The 17,271-nt window shown below is 37.2% G+C and overlaps 1 protein-coding gene and 1 pseudogene across 3 annotated transcripts; one reads left to right on the top strand and one right to left on the bottom strand.

The window, feature by feature from the left end:
- The first annotated feature begins 209 nt into the window (after positions 1–209).
- LOC137811217 (putative disease resistance protein RGA4) lies at positions 210–4,497 on the top strand (annotated as a pseudogene). The gene is made up of 2 exons (XR_016518597.1): positions 210–3,558; positions 4,265–4,497. The product of XR_016518597.1 is annotated as a putative disease resistance protein RGA4 (transcript).
- Positions 4,498–12,025: 7,528 nt separating this feature from the next.
- LOC137811216 (uncharacterized) lies at positions 12,026–15,244 on the bottom strand. 2 transcript variants are annotated; one of them, XM_068612864.2, is made up of 7 exons: positions 14,950–15,244; positions 14,677–14,877; positions 14,297–14,575; positions 13,968–14,070; positions 13,479–13,597; positions 13,220–13,336; positions 12,026–12,970 (listed from the first exon to the last, which is right to left on the bottom strand). In XM_068612864.2, exons 1-7 carry the CDS (start codon positions 15,133–15,135, stop codon positions 12,263–12,265), a joined length of 1,713 nt encoding a protein of 570 aa, XP_068468965.1. In that variant the 5' UTR covers positions 15,136–15,244; the 3' UTR covers positions 12,026–12,262. The 2 variants fall into 2 exon arrangements, with proteins under 2 accessions (XP_068468965.1, XP_090154615.1); XM_090298489.1 differs by having other exon boundaries at positions 12,026–12,958; positions 14,950–15,223.
- Positions 15,245–17,271: the final 2,027 nt, after the last annotated feature.

The following is a 17,271-nucleotide window of genomic DNA, read 5'->3' as shown; positions in this document are numbered from 1 at the left end:
ACAATTTTTACTGTAATATTTTCGTTCCGTACTAGATTAGTTTGAATACTTTTTTCTGGACCACATTTGTCTGAACACTCACATTCATGCTTGCTGTAATATAAAATGAAGACTTGAAAACTTTATTTTAATAATATAATAAATATGTCTTTAATAATTCAATTTTAAAAGTAAGTAATTATGAATATTTTTATAAAACTTAATACTTTGAGTTCTCTTCTTCTCATCAACACACAATACTTTGAGTTCTTCTGCCTTGTTCCAAACACCATAGTTGAATCAATGGACATAGCTATTCTTTCGGAAGCCATATCCCACATCCTTCAATGCGCCACCACCTTCCTACCACCACCAGCGACTCGTCTCTCCTCAGATGACATTCGAAACTTTGAAGACAGTCTCAAAAGAATACTCCACATTGTTAAGAAGGCCATGCACAGCTACATCCAAGACGCCTCGGTTCTTTCACTCTGGTTGAAAAAGGTCAAAGACGTCATCAACGATTTGAACGATTTCATGGAGGATCTTCGTCACAACAAGGAGACAAATACCGCCGTATTATCTCTCATCAAAGCCAGCCAAAACATGGCGCGTCGCCACAAATTCAAGCACCAAATCAAGGAAGCCACTGAGAAGCTCATACGCCTCTTACAGGAGGCAGAAAAGTTTGTCATCTCTGAAGAAGCCAGGGAGAATGAGAGAAAGTTGACTCGTATAAGTGAGGAATTTGAGAATGTTGAAGTGGTTGGTAGAGAAAATGTGAAGAAGGATATTATAGATCAACTCAAGTTGTTCGTGAACAGCATTGCTGTATCTGTTCCTGTGATTACCATTGTTGGTGTTGCAGGAATAGGGAAGACTAAACTTGCTCGTCTCGTCTATGGGGATGAGGAAGTCAAAGCTCTTTTTGCGTCACGGATTTGGGTAAACCGTGAAACATTCAACGTGGAGTCCATTGCTACACATGTTACTGAAACAGCTAACAATGGTAAACGCTTTCTTCTTGTACTTGATGATTTGAGAGTTGAGAACGGTGAGGGATGTCTCGAGATGTTACAGGACAAGTTAACGGAAGCTGAAGCTGGTGGGGCAGTGGTTGTAACTACACGTAGCAATCTTGTTGCAAACAAGATTGCTGAAAGTGGCACGGTTAAACTTAAACCCTGTGTTTTGCAAGGGCTTAACCAAGAGGAATCATGGTATCTGTTTCAGAAAATTCAAGGACCAGGTTTGAGAAAAATCAAAGAAGATGTGGAACGGAGGGTAGTTGGAGAATATTGTGGAGGAGTCCCTATGAAGATAATAGCCATAGCAAGGTTGTTAGAAGATTTTGATTCACCGGTTTCAGAAATAGAGTTGAAGGAGAAGTTTCTACGAAAGATAAGGTTTACCTATTACGACGAACTTTCCACGCAACAAAAGCTATGTTTTGCTTATTGTTCTTTGTTTCCTCAAGAACACGAGATAGACGCTGGGAGATTGATTCATCTCTGGATGGCAGAAGGGTTTCTCTCTAGGAACCTATATTCCGATCCAGAAGAATTTGGCTTAGCGTGTTTCAACGACTTTGTTCCTTTTGTTTTCCAGGAAATGGGGAGTGACGATTTTTGTGTTGTGAAGAGGTACAAGATGAACCGTTTAATGCATGAACTAGCAAGGACTGTGGCCTGGGAGAGAATATCATAGTGGACTCCGAAGGGGTTAGAGTTCACGAGAGAGTGGTGCGATCCTCGTTTGATTTTGCGTTGGATGTTCAGTGTGGAATCCCAAATGCTTTGTTTGAGAAAGCGAAGAAACTGAGGAGCATTCTCTTGGTGGGGAAGACTATCAAATCGCGGCTTCCACACGAGGTGAAGATGACCTTATCAACTTGTGAAAAAATATTGGAAACTTTCAAGTATTTGCGAGTGCTGGATCTCCATGACCTGGGGATCAAGATGGTTCCGAGCTCTATTGGGGACGTGAAGCACTTGAGGCTTCTCGATCTTTCCCATAATAACATAGAGAAGCTTCCTAGTTCAATCACCAAGCTCTTCCACTTGCAGACATTGAAACTTTCCCAATGTCATGTTCTCAAGGAATTGCAAAAAGACTTGGAGAATCTAAGTTGCCTCATGCATCTTTACTTAGAGGGGTGTCTTGATCTCACTCACATGCCTCGCGGGATAGGTAAGCTGGGTTCTCTGCAGACATTGTCACTTTTTGTGGCCAGCAAGAACTACCATAAGGGAGGTCTTGGGGAACTCACAGATCTCGATGACCTCAGAGGACACTTGGAAATTTTGCATCTGGAGCAATTGAATTTTTGTGCACCATTGGAAGCCGAAGATAAATATTTGAGAGATAAAAAGCACCTTCATTGTTTGACTTTAAGATGGGATCATGAGGAGGAAGAGGAGAAGAAAAGGAATGGTATTGCTGAAAAAGACAAGGAAACACTGGAATGTCTTGATCCAAATCCAAATCTGGCAGTGTTATCCGTTGTGGGGTACTATGGTAAAACGTTTTCTCACTGGCTTTCTTTAATTGAATGCCTTGTTAAGTTTAGGTTAAATGATTGTTACAAATGCCAATATCTCCCACCACTGGATCGCCTCCCACACCTCAGGGTTCTTGAACTAAGGAGATAGGAGTCCCTTGAATTCGTTTCAAAGAACAGTGACCAAACTAGTGCTGACACCGAAGCCTCCTCTTCCTCTAGTACACAATTTTTTCCATCGTTAAAGGAACTCACAATCTCTGACTGCCCTAAACTCCAAAGCTGGTGGGAAACTGCCAAGTGGGAAGACAACAGACCGTTCTTTACTCGCATTTCTAAACTTGACGTCCAATGTTGCCCTGAGTTGCATTGCATGCCTTTGTACCCTTATCTGGGTGAAGAGTTGGTCCTTGTGGATTCAAGCGTAAAGTCAATGAGGGATACAGTGCATGCAAGAACTTCAGAGGACTTCCTTCCTTTATCCAAATTGAAGACCACGATAATTGCACGTATCACTCAATCTCCACCAGAGAGATGGCTTAAAAACTTCATTTCCCTTGAGACCCTTAAAATTCGTGATTGCTCTAAATTAGTGTCTCTACCCCAAGGTTTCAAGTCTTTGAGCTCACTCCAGAGTCTTACCATTGAGAGATGTGCGGAACTTGATCTTGACAGATCCAAGAGTGAATGGGAGGGTCTGAAACACCTACGTGTTCTGACCATAAAGGAAATTCCGAAGCTCAAATCCCTTCCATGGGGTGTTGAGGATGTTATCTCTCTGGAAGAGCTCCAGCTTCATGAATGCCCTGCCTTGACTAATCTACCCGAAACCATAAGCAACCTCACTTCCCTTACTAAACTAGTTATTTTTAAATGTGAAAACTTGGATTCGCTGCCAAAAGGAATAGAAAAGATCAAGTCTTTATATACGTTGTCCATTACGGACTGCCCCCTGTTAACGCCAAGGTGTCAACCTGAAACGGGGGATGATTGGCCACAAATTGGTCATATCAAAGATATCATTCTAAAGAAAAGTTATCAATATGCTCACTCACAATCGTCCAGGGACACTGGTACTGGTAAGTTACGCAAACGGATTCTTCAATATCATGAATATGATATAGAATAATATCTATGACACAGGAGAATATGAATGTACACATTATACTTACATTATACTTATGTCTCAGTTTTTAGTTTTGTTGGGACAGAAAAATAATTTTCATTCGGTTCGGCTGGAAAATATGTTAGTATGTAGAAACAAGTAGAGGGTTTAATTTTTTTTCAGGAGAATTAGACGATCTTCCAAACTAGCCTTTTATTTGGTAGATAATATCGATGAAGCTCCTGCGAAAACTACGAACTTAGAAATAGAGAACAATTTGAAAAAATACTTTTAAATCTTTGTGTATTGACCCAATCGAATTATTGATTCATTAAAATAAATTATTTTTTATTTTTATAATCATAATAAAAATTTATACAATAAATTTGAGTTTTTAAAAAATTAATGTATTTGTTTTTTTAAAATTATGTTGAAACTATGTTAAAATCATTGATATTTCAATACGTATCTTACAACGGTATTCAATATTGGATAAGTATGTGTGTTTTACATCTCTAAAATCATCTAAGAGGAATTTCTAAACTTTAATAATTTGTTAAGTGATTACCGTGTCGGCTAAATTGAATCCATGTTACTCATTTTTTCTTCTTTCCAATTCTCTCTCTCCCTTTGTGTAAAATGTACACACTGTGCTGATATTAGAATGTTTTGATTTTCAGATTTTAAATTTGATGAAAGCTACGACAGAGTCATAAGAGGAGAAACAAGTACCCAATTCCCATGCAGTTATAAAACTGTAGCCCTCTGTAAAATGGTTTATCCATTTTAGAGTATGGATTTTTTTTATATTATCGAAAAAACAATGTATTCATTGATTACAATTATTTTACATTTGTTATTTCACAAAAAATCATAGGAATCAAATTAAAGACAGACGTATTTTATAATAGCATTCACATCTCCCCTTTATCTCTCAAATTTCATGTTTTAAACATTTACTACTTCCATGTGCTCCAGACTGTTAATTAAAGACTTGTACGAAGACAGCATAGCAATAGTCCTACATTTTAATGCTGTACATTAATGTCATCCTAGCATCAGTTCCTTTCATATTAATTATTAGAGGAAGACACCACAGAAGATATTAAAATTTTTATGATAGTTTGCTATGAAATGACTATAGAATTCTAGTGTTTTCTTTCCAGCCATTTATTTGCACCAGAAGGCGACATTACTCTGTTCAATATGCTTGGAGAAACAAGACGGAACGAAAGTTTGTTGGTCAAAAGTGGTTATTTGTAAAGATAGAACAACGTAAAACTCAACATATTTAAAGTAGATTAACTAGTCATAGGACCAAAAAATATGCACAAAAAAGTAATGCCTTCCAAAATTTGTCATATTTAGTAACTTATCAAACCATAGTGCCCAGACACAATATACAAAACTATCAGTTTTTTACTTGGGCATTTAAAACAGTACATGACTAGATTTTTATCAAGAAGGTTTAAAGAAAAGTAAATATACGATGGAGCAAAATTTGAATCGTGTTTTTACTTACTCACTTGTCAACCAGTTCTTTGACTCTGTTTACACTGATTTCTTCATCAGAATTTGATAAAAACATAATTACCTGTCAACACAGTAAAAAGGTTCAAATTATCAATAGGTTACAAATATTTGAGGGCATATTTTAGGCTCTACTAGAAAAGAAAATTACTCGCATGATCAAAGGAAACCCTACCTTTCCAAGGCCACTCTTCTTCAGTTGTTCTCTTCTATCATACTGTTCTAGGTCTATAGGAAACTGTATAAGAGACAAATAAATGAGATTCTGAATAATCTTGATAAAAATAATCACCTGAGATATTATAGTGGTGTAAACTCAAATTACATCATTCAAAATCTTCAAATATTTCTGCGGGTATAGTTATATTCGGCAAGCTTCCATCAGGGAGTGGCTCAAGCCAATTCTTCAGCAAAGTTATCAGTCCATCCATGATCTACAAAACAAACTTTAGTTGAAGCTGAATAGTTGGTGAGAAAGTTATTATAATAAGGATAAAGTAACATAAAAGAAGATTAAAGAAATATCAATCTGCATGAAATTAACCATATGTAGACAACTTCTTGAGTTTATTTATTTTTTAATCAACAAATAAATATAATATAAACAAACACAAAGGAGTGTTCAAACCTTATACATGAAAGAATTAGAATAACTTTTCTAAACATCCTACGGAAAAACAAAACCGGTTAAAAATCACCTAGAGAGATTCCTTATTATTTGTAGTTGTACTTTTTAACACCCTCCAACAATTCCAAAATTTCTTTCCAAAGACCACTTTCATATGTTTTGAGATGTGAGATCCATTTACTTAGTAACGAAATATTAAATGATCTTAGATCTCTTACCCCAAGTCCACCTTCCTCTTTAAACGCACAAATCCTATTCCAAGACACCCAAGCTATTTTATGCACTTCCGATCTTCATCCCCACAAGAAATTTTTCATTATATTTTTTCAGATCCTTCAAAATCGACATGGGCATATAAAAATAGGAGATATAAACACAAGGGGATAGAAGTCATGACATATTTAATCACACAAATTCTCCCTGCCATTGACAAAAAAATTCATTTCCACCTCCCCAATCTCTCCCAATCTTTTCAAACACCACATCCCAAAAACCCAGTCTCTTATGGTTTCCACCTACTTTCATACCCAAAATAAGTAAAAGAGGCTTTCATAATACCACAATTTAGAAGTGAGGAAAACCTGAAAAGATGATTAGAGCTAATACCCTCCCCACCTACTATACTCTTAGAATAATTCACTTTAAGCCCATAAGCAAACTCAAAGCACATCAAAATAGCCTTAACTACCATCACACTCTGCATATTCACTTTACTGAAAAATAATGTATTCTCCACATATTACAACATACTCACCTTAATCTTCATATCACCAATCTCAATACTGCCTAGCAGGGCCTTCTCGTCTACCTGTCTTACCACTTCTACCAAACCCTCTGCAACAATAAGGAAGAAAAATAGTGTCAAATGATCACCTTGTCTCAACCCCTTCTCTGGAAAGAACTCAGACGTTGGGCTACCATTCACCAAAATCGAGACTGAAGACATTTTTAAACAGTTTTTAATCCACCCAATCCACTTTTTACAAAAGCCTAATCTTCCTAACATATAATAAATAAAATCCCACCTAATAGAGTCATGGACCTTTTCATAGTCCACTTTAAGATATACACATTTTTCTTTCCTCAATCAACTCATTTGTCACCAACACACTGTCCAGGAGCCCTTCCTTCCAGGAAAGTTGTGTAGTGTTTGTGCGGTGACTTTAATGCTGTCAGAAGTCCAAGTGAAAGGAAGGGTAGTATGGTACGGGGTGACCAGTCAAAAGAGATTGAAGGGTTCAACAATTTCATCGAATCTAATAAGTTGTTTGAAATCCCTTCTGTGGGGAAAAGGTTCACTTGGTTTAATTCTAATGGTTTGGCGAAGAGTAGACTGGATAGAGTTCTTGTTTCTGAGGAATGGCTGGTTCAGTGGCCTTGTTGTAAACAATATGTGCAACAAAGGGAGGTGTCGGACCATTGTGCACTTGTAGTGAAATCTGTGGTCAAAGACTGGGGTCCTAGGCCTTTTTGTTCTATTGATGCCTGGTTGTCGGAGAAGGGCTTCTGTGAGATGGTGAGAGACAAATGGTTCGCTTATTCTATTAAAGGTAGTGGTTTCTCTAGGCTTAAGGAGAAGCTTAAGAGGCTGAAGAGTGATTTAAAAGTCTGGAATAGGGATGTGTTTGGTAACATTCACACTAGGAAGAAGAATATTTTGGAGGCTATCAAGGATCTAGACGACCAAGACTGTGTTGGTAGCCTTTCGGATTGCGATAAGGTGAAGAGATATGAGTTGATCTGTGATCTGCGGGAAATTGACAAGAAACTAGACTCTCTTATGTGTCAGAAAGCTAGAATTAAATGGCTTAAGAATGGGGATTCATGTACTAAGTTTTATCATTCGACCCTGAGATGGAGAAGGCTGAGGAACGAAGTAAAAGGGGTGGAGGTTGGGGGTCTATGGTGTGAGGAGCCTGGTACAGTTCGGTTAGAAGCAAAGAACCTTTTTGAAAAAAGGTTCAAAGCGACAAGGGATTATGGAGTCATACTCGATGGGGTGGAATTCAAATCTCTCTCTGATGAAGAAAATTTGAGTCTAATTGTTGTTTTCTCTGAAGAAGAAATAAGGAATGCGGTGTGGCAGTGTGAAGGCACGAAGAGCCCAGGTCCTGATGGCTTTAATTTTAACTTCCTAAAGAGCTGTTGGGAAACCATTAAGGTTGACATAGTGGAAGCAGTGATTCTCTTCCAGGAAACGGGGTATATTCCAAAAGGGTGTAATGCCTCCTTCATAGCCTTGGTACCAAAAGTAAGGGATCCGGCATATCTAGAGCAATATAGACCTATCTCCCTCGTGGGTGCCATGTACAAAATCATAGCAAAGGTGTTGGCGGAAAGGATCAAAAAAGTGTTATCGTCTGTTATAGATGAAAGTCAGTCGACTTTCCTTAGAGGCAGAGGTATTTTAGATAGTGTGCTCACGGCTAATGAGATGGTGGAGGACCTAAGGAGGGATGGGAGAAGAGGTTTGTGCCTAAAAGTAGACTTTGAAAAGGCATGCGATTCTGTAAGATGGGATTTCCTCTATTATATGCTGCAAAGGCTGGGGTTTCATAGTAGGTGGATTATGTGGGTCAAAGGATGCCTTGAAAGTGCTACAGTCTCAGTGTTAGTTAATGGGAGTCCTACGGATGAGTTTATTCCGTCTAGGGGACTGAGGCAGGGTGACCCTGTGGCACCGTTTCTCTTTTTAGTAGTAGCTGAAGGTCTGGCGGGGCTTGTAAGGCAATCAGTGAAAGCCCATCTGTTAAGCGGACTAAAAATAGGAAGGAAGGAGGTCGAGGTGAGCCTTCTCCAGTTTGCCGATGATACCCTGTTCCTGTGCGAGGATTCCTATGCCAATGTGGTTACTCTGAAGGCTATCCTTAGGGGCTTTGAGCTGGCATCGGGTTTGAAGATTAACTTCAATAAGTCAAATTTAGCTGGTATTAATGTCCTTAGTAGAAATATCGAGTGCTACACAAAGACTTTGAATTGTGCACAGATGGGTATTCCGTTCCTGTACTTGGGTCTAGAAGTGGGGGGCAATCCAAGGAAGAAAAAGTTTTGGGAACCTGTTATAAACAAGCTGAAATCCAGGCTTAGTATGTGGAAAGGAAGATTCCTGTCTATGGCAAGCAGAATATGTCTAATAAAATCTGTTATATCAACGCTGCCTCTCTACTACCTATCCCTGTTTAAAGTGCCAGATTCGGTCTGTAAAATTATCATCAGTGTCCAAAGGAGATTTTTGTGGGGCTGGGGCAAGGAGACAAGACCAATATCTTGGGTTAGGTGGAAAGACTTATGTAAACCAAAGGAAGAGGGAGGTCTAGGCATAAGAGACATCCGCAAGTTCAATGTAGCTCTCCTGGCTAAGTGGAAATGGCGGTGCATATCAAGTGAGAAAGGGAAATGGAAGGAGTGCCTGGATTCAAAGTACGGAACGGAGCAAGACGCTGTACAAATACCCCTGAAGTATCAATCATGGTGGTGGAGAGATTTAAGGAAAGTATGTGGGGAGGAAGGTGGAGTTGGGTGGTTTTAGGACGCAGTTGTTTGGAAAGTAGGGGCTGGGGACAAAGCTAGGTTCTGGGAGGATACATGGGTTGGTCGAGCCAACCTCAAATCTTTGTTTCCTAGACTGTATTCCTTATCTCTAAACCAAGGCCAGAAGGTACAAAAGGTTGGAGTATGGGATGATCTGGAGTGGAGGTGGTCCCTAAGGTGGAGGCGAGATAGATTTGAGTGGGAAATCCCTTTAGAACTTGAGCTCGGAGGGCTTTTGGCTAGTGCTCATGTTGTCAAGGAAGTCAACGATGCCCAGGTATGGACGGGTGATGTATCAGGAAGTTACTCTGTGAGATCAGCTTATGATCTCATAGACAAACCTGATAGGGGCCCTCAGTGTCAAGCTTTTAAGAATCTCTGGAAGGCTAAGGCTTTTCCCAATGTGATGATAACAGCCTGGAGGGTACTTTTAGGTAGAATTCCTACTAGAGTGAGCTTAAATAGGAGAGGGGTGGTGATGCAGAACACTCTATGTGCCTTGTGTCAAACAATAGAAGAATCATGCCATCATCTATTCATGGAGTGTGATCATGCCATACGAGTGTGGAATCTGTGCCACGGATGGATTGGGATTTTATCTGTTCAACATAATGAGATTATGACTCACTTTGAAAGCTTCTACTTGGCTCAAGGCAGCAACAAACATAATCTGATTTGGAGAGGAGTATGGGCAGCTATAGTTCGGTGCATTTGGGAACAAAGGAACTTGATCGTGTTTGATAATGGAGTGGCAGACGCGGAAGAAATCTTCCACAAGGCACAACTCAAATCTTGGTTATGGCTTAAACATAAAGAACAGGTTGGTGCTTGCTGTTTTGCGGACTGGATGATGAATCCAAGGTTGTGTATGAGTAGCTGTAATGAGAGAAGGAAGGAGGGCCAAAACTGATGGCAACTGGATGAAAATCCCAGCGGAGGGTGCTGTAGTATGAAGAGCGTAGGCATGGTAGATAGCAGAAGGATAGCGGAAATGGCCTTGGCTGCCCTGCTGAAACGGCGATCTCCACACGGGCGTAGTCGGTGGTCGTTGAAGGGTTGCAAAGGTCAACATGACCGCCGGTCGATGAAACGGCCATCTCCATGAGTGCGTAATCGGTGGTCGTCGATTTGAAACGGCGATCTCCATGTGTGCGTAGTCGGTATGCAAAGATCAACATGATCGCTGGTATGAATCGGCGTTCTCCATAGGTCAATATGATCGCCGGTCTAAGAAACAGCGATCTCCATGTGCGTAGTCGGTGGTCGCCGTAGGCATGCAAAGATCTATATGATCGCCGATCGATGAAGCGGCGTTCACCATTGTGTAATCGGTGGTCGCCGATGTTGGTTTTTTTTCGGGTAGGGTTTTCTCACTTTAAGGTTGTTCTGCTCCAACCATAAAGAAGAGTTTCGCTTGTGGATTTTATAGGAAGTCCACTTCTGGGTACTGTATATGGGTTGGGATACCCCTGAAGTATCCCCTTTAATTTTATTTATTCATTGCTGATAAAAAAAAAAACCTTATTCAAAACCTTTTTCAGTTTTATAGACAAAATTTTAGTTATGATCTTATAAATGCAATCGACCAAGGAGATAGGTCTATACTCATTTAAATGTTGTGAATTCTCACACTTTGGAACTAAAGTAATAAAGGAAACGTTCGCCCCCTTTGGCCACTTCCCTCCTTCCTCGAAGTCTCTTACTACACCTAATATACTGCCCTTTAACTCCTCCCAACATCATTTAGTAAACCCAAAATCAAACCCATCCGGTCTGGGATTCTTACTTCGCAGTTCCAAACTGCCTCATTTATCTCTTTCTCTAATATTCTTCCCATTAGCAAGGCATTTTCCTCACACGAAATAGACTTAAAGTGCACATTATCTAGTCTAATAAGTACTCAGTGTTTAGTTCTAAACCTATCCATAAAGAAATCTTTAACCATCTCTTTAATAATTGGCGGGTCCTCACACCACAGACTATTTAACTTGAGACCTTTAAGTCCATTAAGTGACCTTCTCCATTTAATCACGGAGTGATAAAACTTTGTATTCAAATCCCCCTACCTTAATCAGTTATTCCTAGCTTTTTGCAACGCTAAAGCCTCTTGCTTAAGTCTAATCCTACTCAATTCAGCTAATAAAGTCTTCCTCTCTTCACATTTTTCATCACTTAACAGATTCTCATCGTCTTTTCCATTAAGCTTAAACACCCTTTTTTTTATAGACTCACCTTGTTGGTTTACATTCCCAAAAAGTTCTCTATTCCATACCTTAATTAATTTCAAATTTTAGTCTTTTCATACATATAACTCTTGTTATAATAAACTTTAAATGACTCTCATACTATATTAAGAAGTAGACTTTAAAAATAATTCAATCTTACAAAATCGTCTTATAAGTTGAGATTTTCACCAAATTATATACTATAAAAAGTATTTATCTTTAGTCAATGTAAAATATCTAACACAAATAAAATATTGTAATATTCTTCTAATGCTTCTTAAAAGTAGAATAGTATTGATCCAAGAGTTAGTTTTCGTGAATTTGATTATATCAACCATTAATTCCATCTAGTTCCATTGATTGAATTATATTTTACAGAAATATTTGACCCAATACACAATTTAAATTCTTCTCACCCTCCTTTTATTTTTTTAATGGGTTGAAACACCTTGTGTTTTCTTATTATATAACTTTTTTTTATAAAAAAAAAAACTTTATCCCTTAATTGTTGGATGATATATGATAGTGATAAGAAGTCATAAGTTGTCATACTTGAAAAAGACATAACCACCCAACACACTTGTTCTAGTATCACTTGTCCTAGTATCATCAACCTCACCATTCAACGAATATTGCATATAAAAATGTCAGAGTTCAGATTTATTACAACTTCAATACACACAACAAACATAGAGAGGCCAATTTTAATTCTGCGGCTCCACAAACCTGTTAGCTATAACCTTTGATATTGATTATTTGGATTTTCAGGCACCATAATGGGACTTCTCTTTCTCTAGTTGATTGATTAATTGTTGTAGCACCTTCAGATACTTCCCTGTCATATGATCAAATAGCATCCTTCTTGAAAGTCTGAGTTTTCCATACACCTCTCTACCCGTTTCATACAAGACGACATGTTTCTCATCACCATCATCATTGTGGTTTGATTTAGAATTTTCATGGGAAAGTACAGGGACAATATGCAAGATCCTTCCTGGTGGATAAAGATGATGTCTGACCAGCTTGTCTGATGTTGCCGCTGTACTACCTTCTCTTTCTTCAATGTGAACAACCTCATCATTCATTTCTGCTTCTGTGGCGCCTTCTTTTGTGGCTGCTTCTTTTTCCTTGGCGCCATTAGTGTTAGGATAGTCATCTTGTGCCTCAAGTTGAATCTCCTTCAAATATTGATTCAATTCATCGTTAGCGATGTTGTGAGTAGCAGATATGATTTGCTCCTCTTCTTCATCCATGTCATCATTATCAGATCCTTCACTGGAGGATTTAGATCCATCGTCTTCATCACTCGTAAACTCGGAGATTATTAACTCTTCAGTCACTTCATAACTTGTGTCTGATGATTGAGAGGCTTCAGCCAAGTCTGCAGATTTAGAACTTGACAATGCCGCAGCATTCTCACGTCGGGGCCAGGTTATCAGTGACCGAGTTCTTTGTTTACTCTTCATCACAACCTTTAGGTATAAAGAAATATCTCAATGTAATTAAGATAATTATTATATGAGAAATTCGTATAAAAAAGTGTGTTTGTTAAGATCAATGGTTCAAATATGGTTCCCTCATTATTATGGTTCGCTCGTATGCAACAGTAATTAATTTTGTTGTAATGCAAAGTTATTTTTCATTACTGTAACAGCATAATGATCACAACCACAATGTAAAACCACGGTTAAACATAAACAAGGGAGGTTGAAGGTAGGTACCTCGGTGCCACGGGATACTGCACGATCTGCAATGGCTTTTGCACCAGATGCAAATGGTATGCGAGATCCAATTGCACTGAAAGCAGAATTTATGAATTTTTTACGCTTAATCAGACCCTGTAAATCATGCAATCAGTATTTATTATGGAGTAGCCAACTTCAACAAAGAACCAACCACCATTAACAAAAAAATATTGACAACATATAAAAAAACACATTTGCCAAAACCATGTAATGTTGAAAGAACTAATTTGAGCACCTCGGAAATGAAATCATGAACAGAACAAGCTGACAGTGTAGGCACCATGTCATAACCATTTATAATGGAAGTGACAAAGGACTTCCCGAATTCCGCCAAGTCCAGTGACATACAAGCAGCTGCATGAAAATATTATTGAAACAGCAAAACAACTAATTAATTAATCAACAATGACAGATAAAAGACATGAAAACTTATGTACCTCATGCTTAGGGTTGAAATATTATCTACATCTCTTTTTTAATAAATACCTCAAAGTTTCACTTATTTTATAAATATAGATATAAATTTACTAACACTTTGTTGCATTAAAACCAAATATGAAGAGATCTGGAATTTAAAACTCATACTATTCTACATCTGGTTAAACTAAAGATCATGAGATGATAAATTCACCTATAACAAAAACCTATTGAAAATTAATTACTTAATCAAGACAAGAAAAAAACTTTAGATGCGAACTAAAGAAGAAGTCATATATCCACATGCCTGGGCCAAAGGTGACGCAAGTGCATGAAGAGAACTGCTTTATTTCTCTAAGCATGTATGTCAACAGTGCAGCGGTACCACCACCAAGTGAGTGTCCAACTATCTATTAAATAAATATTATTATAGGTATAACAATAGAAAAAGGTCAAATATTTGTTGACATGCATGATTAAATAAAAACAATATATAATTTCAGTTCATGAAAAAATTGAAGCAGTGTGGAAAGTAAAACATGATACCTTGATTTAGAAATCTGGGTATTGGATGAAAAAGGAACATTATAATATTAATGTTCTTCCAAAAAAACTGAGTAAGAGGCTAATAAATACCTTGATTTGGAAATCGGGGTATTGACGAAGTTCATCAAGAAGTTTAGGAGTGCAGTGCTTTTTGATCCAACCAGCTGCAGCAACCATACCACGGTGCCCATGTCCTGAAATCACGTTGTTCTTCTTCAGCTCACCATCACTGCAAATGAAATGATTGAAGGAAACGGGAGCACCGATTGCATCTGTCAGAGTGTCTTTTATGCTACGAGTTCCCCGGATGAACACAAACAAACATTTTGATTCTTTATCACGTATCACTGTGAAAGCAGGCTTCAGAATCTGCCAAAAAAAATACTGTTAGCTAAAGTGGCATTTGATAGATTTGCCTCCTCTGAAGAGTATAACTAAGGTAAAACAATTAAGAAGCCAAACGTAAATACCCGAGCTTTTCTCTTCCTTAGGAGAACATCACCCTTAACGTATCCAGCAGCAAATAGAAAGGCACGAAAGCGTTTTTTGCTGAAGAGCATGGTGCGTGTCAAGCATTTTTTGAGCTCATACAACTCCTTTAATATTTCGGGGTCTGTCAGTTGTACACAATCATCTCTTTCTTTACATTCGATTACAACTGTTTTCTTACCCTATAAGAACCCAGTAGGGACATTAACTAATGAAGAAACCTTGAAAGAAGGGAAAGTTGGAAATGGATGTACCTTTTCCATGATAGAGTAAAGGATGGCCCTGGGCAAGTCCAAGAGGTTCCATTTGCCAAGTGTCTCTGCATAACCGAACCTCATGGCTTCTGCTAAGGTGAAGACCATGTCCATTGAAGTTTTGGGCGCCTCAGCTGGTCTTTTTTCGAGCTTCCCCGCAGCCCTCTTGATTTTGGACAGTATCATTTTTTTCCCAGTGGAATGCAAACAAAGAAGAAAGGTCGGGAAAATGGAACTAGAAAGAAGAAAGAACAAAGATTTGAGTGGCTTGGAGTCTAATGTGGGAAGAAGAGTGTGAGCTTATATTATATAGGATATGAGAAGCTTGGTCTTTCTGTAAATAGTTGAGAGGAGTTCTAACATGGTATACTCTACTATACATTCTTCTTAGTTTACTTTTCAGTTAAACTTCAAAATTTATTAAACACGATCACGTGGCATGCTTGCTCGAAAATGAAGTTAAATAAAAAGGTTTATGATAATATATACTTTGAAAACATATTTATGAGGATGCAGTTGTCACTCTAATTTACAATTAGTTCACATCTTAACGTGTGAAAAAATGGTTTTTTTAAATAATTAACCTTGATGTTTGGTATGGATCCAGATTATTCGTGATCATATGCTAATCCTGCACCATTTCTCCTCTCTTTTTTTTCTTTCGTCTGGTAAGTTGTTTTATTAATTCAATAAAATAAGTAACATATATACTTAACGTTTACCTGGCAAAAAGGAAAGTCAAGTCAAGTTTTTAAAATTCCATTCTTTTGACATTGCAATTAGCAAGATTTAAAATCTTTTATGTTAGATTTAGCACAATATGGTTGCCATATTTAAATCTTGGAGAAAGTTTTAAAATCTAAAGCAAGATTTTAACTGGTTTTCTGCAGAAGAAGAAGATATTCCCCTCTGCAGAAAAAGTTTTCTGCATAATTCTAAACCATCACTAGTACTCAGTAGTTGTAAGTCCCATTAGAACCACTATCTCTTCCATACCCACCTGTGATTCTCCTAGGATCCATATCTAAAGTTTTCCTTTACTTGCAATCACTATTACTAAATATCCTTGTATACCTTACCACCAATGTTTTCCTCGTTCCATTTATCTTCCCAAAACAGGAACCATGATCCATTGAAACAGGAATTTCTTTTCATTATCCTGTTTAGTCTTGCAATCGTCTCCATTTCTACTTTTCTTTGTCTACCGTATAGGATAACTTGTCTCACTACTGTTTAAATTTGTCGTATTAATTTTAAAAGGAACAAAAGTTAAAAAACATATGAATCAAACATGGTCGATAATCTTTGAATCTGAATTTTACTAATTTTGCTTGCCCTGTTTAGTTTATTATGTGTCAGGCCAAATTAATTTGGATCCTAATTTTATAGTCCAGATCTATTTTGAAACATGACATATTAAGGAGCTTTTGAATTTAATCGTTTTGCAATAAAGTTATTTTTATGTTAAGGATTATTTATTTACTTTTTAAAAAAACCTTTTCGTTTTTTTAATATGACGGATAATCTATATGTGATGCTAAATATTAGATAATTCAGATCACTTGTACGAATTGAATGAAGCCAAAAAAATTGCAATTTTTTAAATAACATAGTTTTGAGATTTTCATTAAATAGGAGACAGGCTGGAGGAACAACCTAGTACTTCTTTCATTAAATTATCAGAATTTAATTTTAATAAATATTTAAAAAAAGAACAAGTGTGGAGTTAAAGACAAACATGGTTTTACTATTGCAAGTGGTGCAACTGGCTCACACATGGTACGTATATATTATCAATCTCACTATTAATAATCTGATCAATTCAACTGTGCTATAAATTTTCTATCCACTCAGACATGGACCCAAAATATATAATTGAACTCTTCGAGTCAAGCTATGTATATTAAAATATAAATATGATTTCATATAATATTTTAGATTTTGAGTTGTAACATAATATTAGTTATCTTTAATTTTTATCTTTTATGTGCTATATAAATAAGACACTCAATAATAAAATGTAAGTGAGTACATTTTCTTTTTCTTTAATGAAATATACAAAACTAATAACACACAGTAAAGTTTTTCATTACAAAACCAATAAACCCAAAACTAGTGGATTATTTTGTAAGAGAAATTGGGCCTATAAAAAACAGGATTTATGTACTGAGTCTTGAGATAAAGCACTAATAATTGTTATTCTAATTTATAATTTATAATGACAAAGTAACATTCATTATTTTTAACTGTCCCGTGTTACTAACTTCTACTTTGTAAGTTATTATATAGTAAGCACTTTTTACTTTTGTCATCTAACTAAAT

The sequence above is a fragment of the Phaseolus vulgaris genome, chromosome 2 (genome assembly GCF_051622355.1).
Source record: "Phaseolus vulgaris cultivar YP4 chromosome 2, ASM5162235v1, whole genome shotgun sequence".
NCBI lineage: Eukaryota > Viridiplantae > Streptophyta > Magnoliopsida > Fabales > Fabaceae > Phaseolus > Phaseolus vulgaris.
The sequence above is the reverse complement of the archived record's forward strand: the minus strand, read 5'-3'. Positions and strand labels throughout refer to the sequence as shown.

What these genes read in the sequence shown, in the direction of transcription:
- LOC137811216 (XM_068612864.2), bottom strand. Translation starts at nt 15,135, where the DNA reads ATGATACTGTCCAAAATCAAGAGGGCTGCGGGGAAGCTCGAAAAAAGA. An exon ending in ACCCCGATTTCCAAATCAAG is followed by an intron (nt 14,071 to 14,296) that starts GTATTTATTAGC and finishes TTTATTTAATAG; the next exon opens with ATAGTTGGACACTCACTTGG. An exon ending in TTCATGATTTCATTTCCGAG is followed by an intron (nt 13,337 to 13,478) that starts GTGCTCAAATTA and finishes CATGATTTACAG; the next exon opens with GGTCTGATTAAGCGTAAAAA.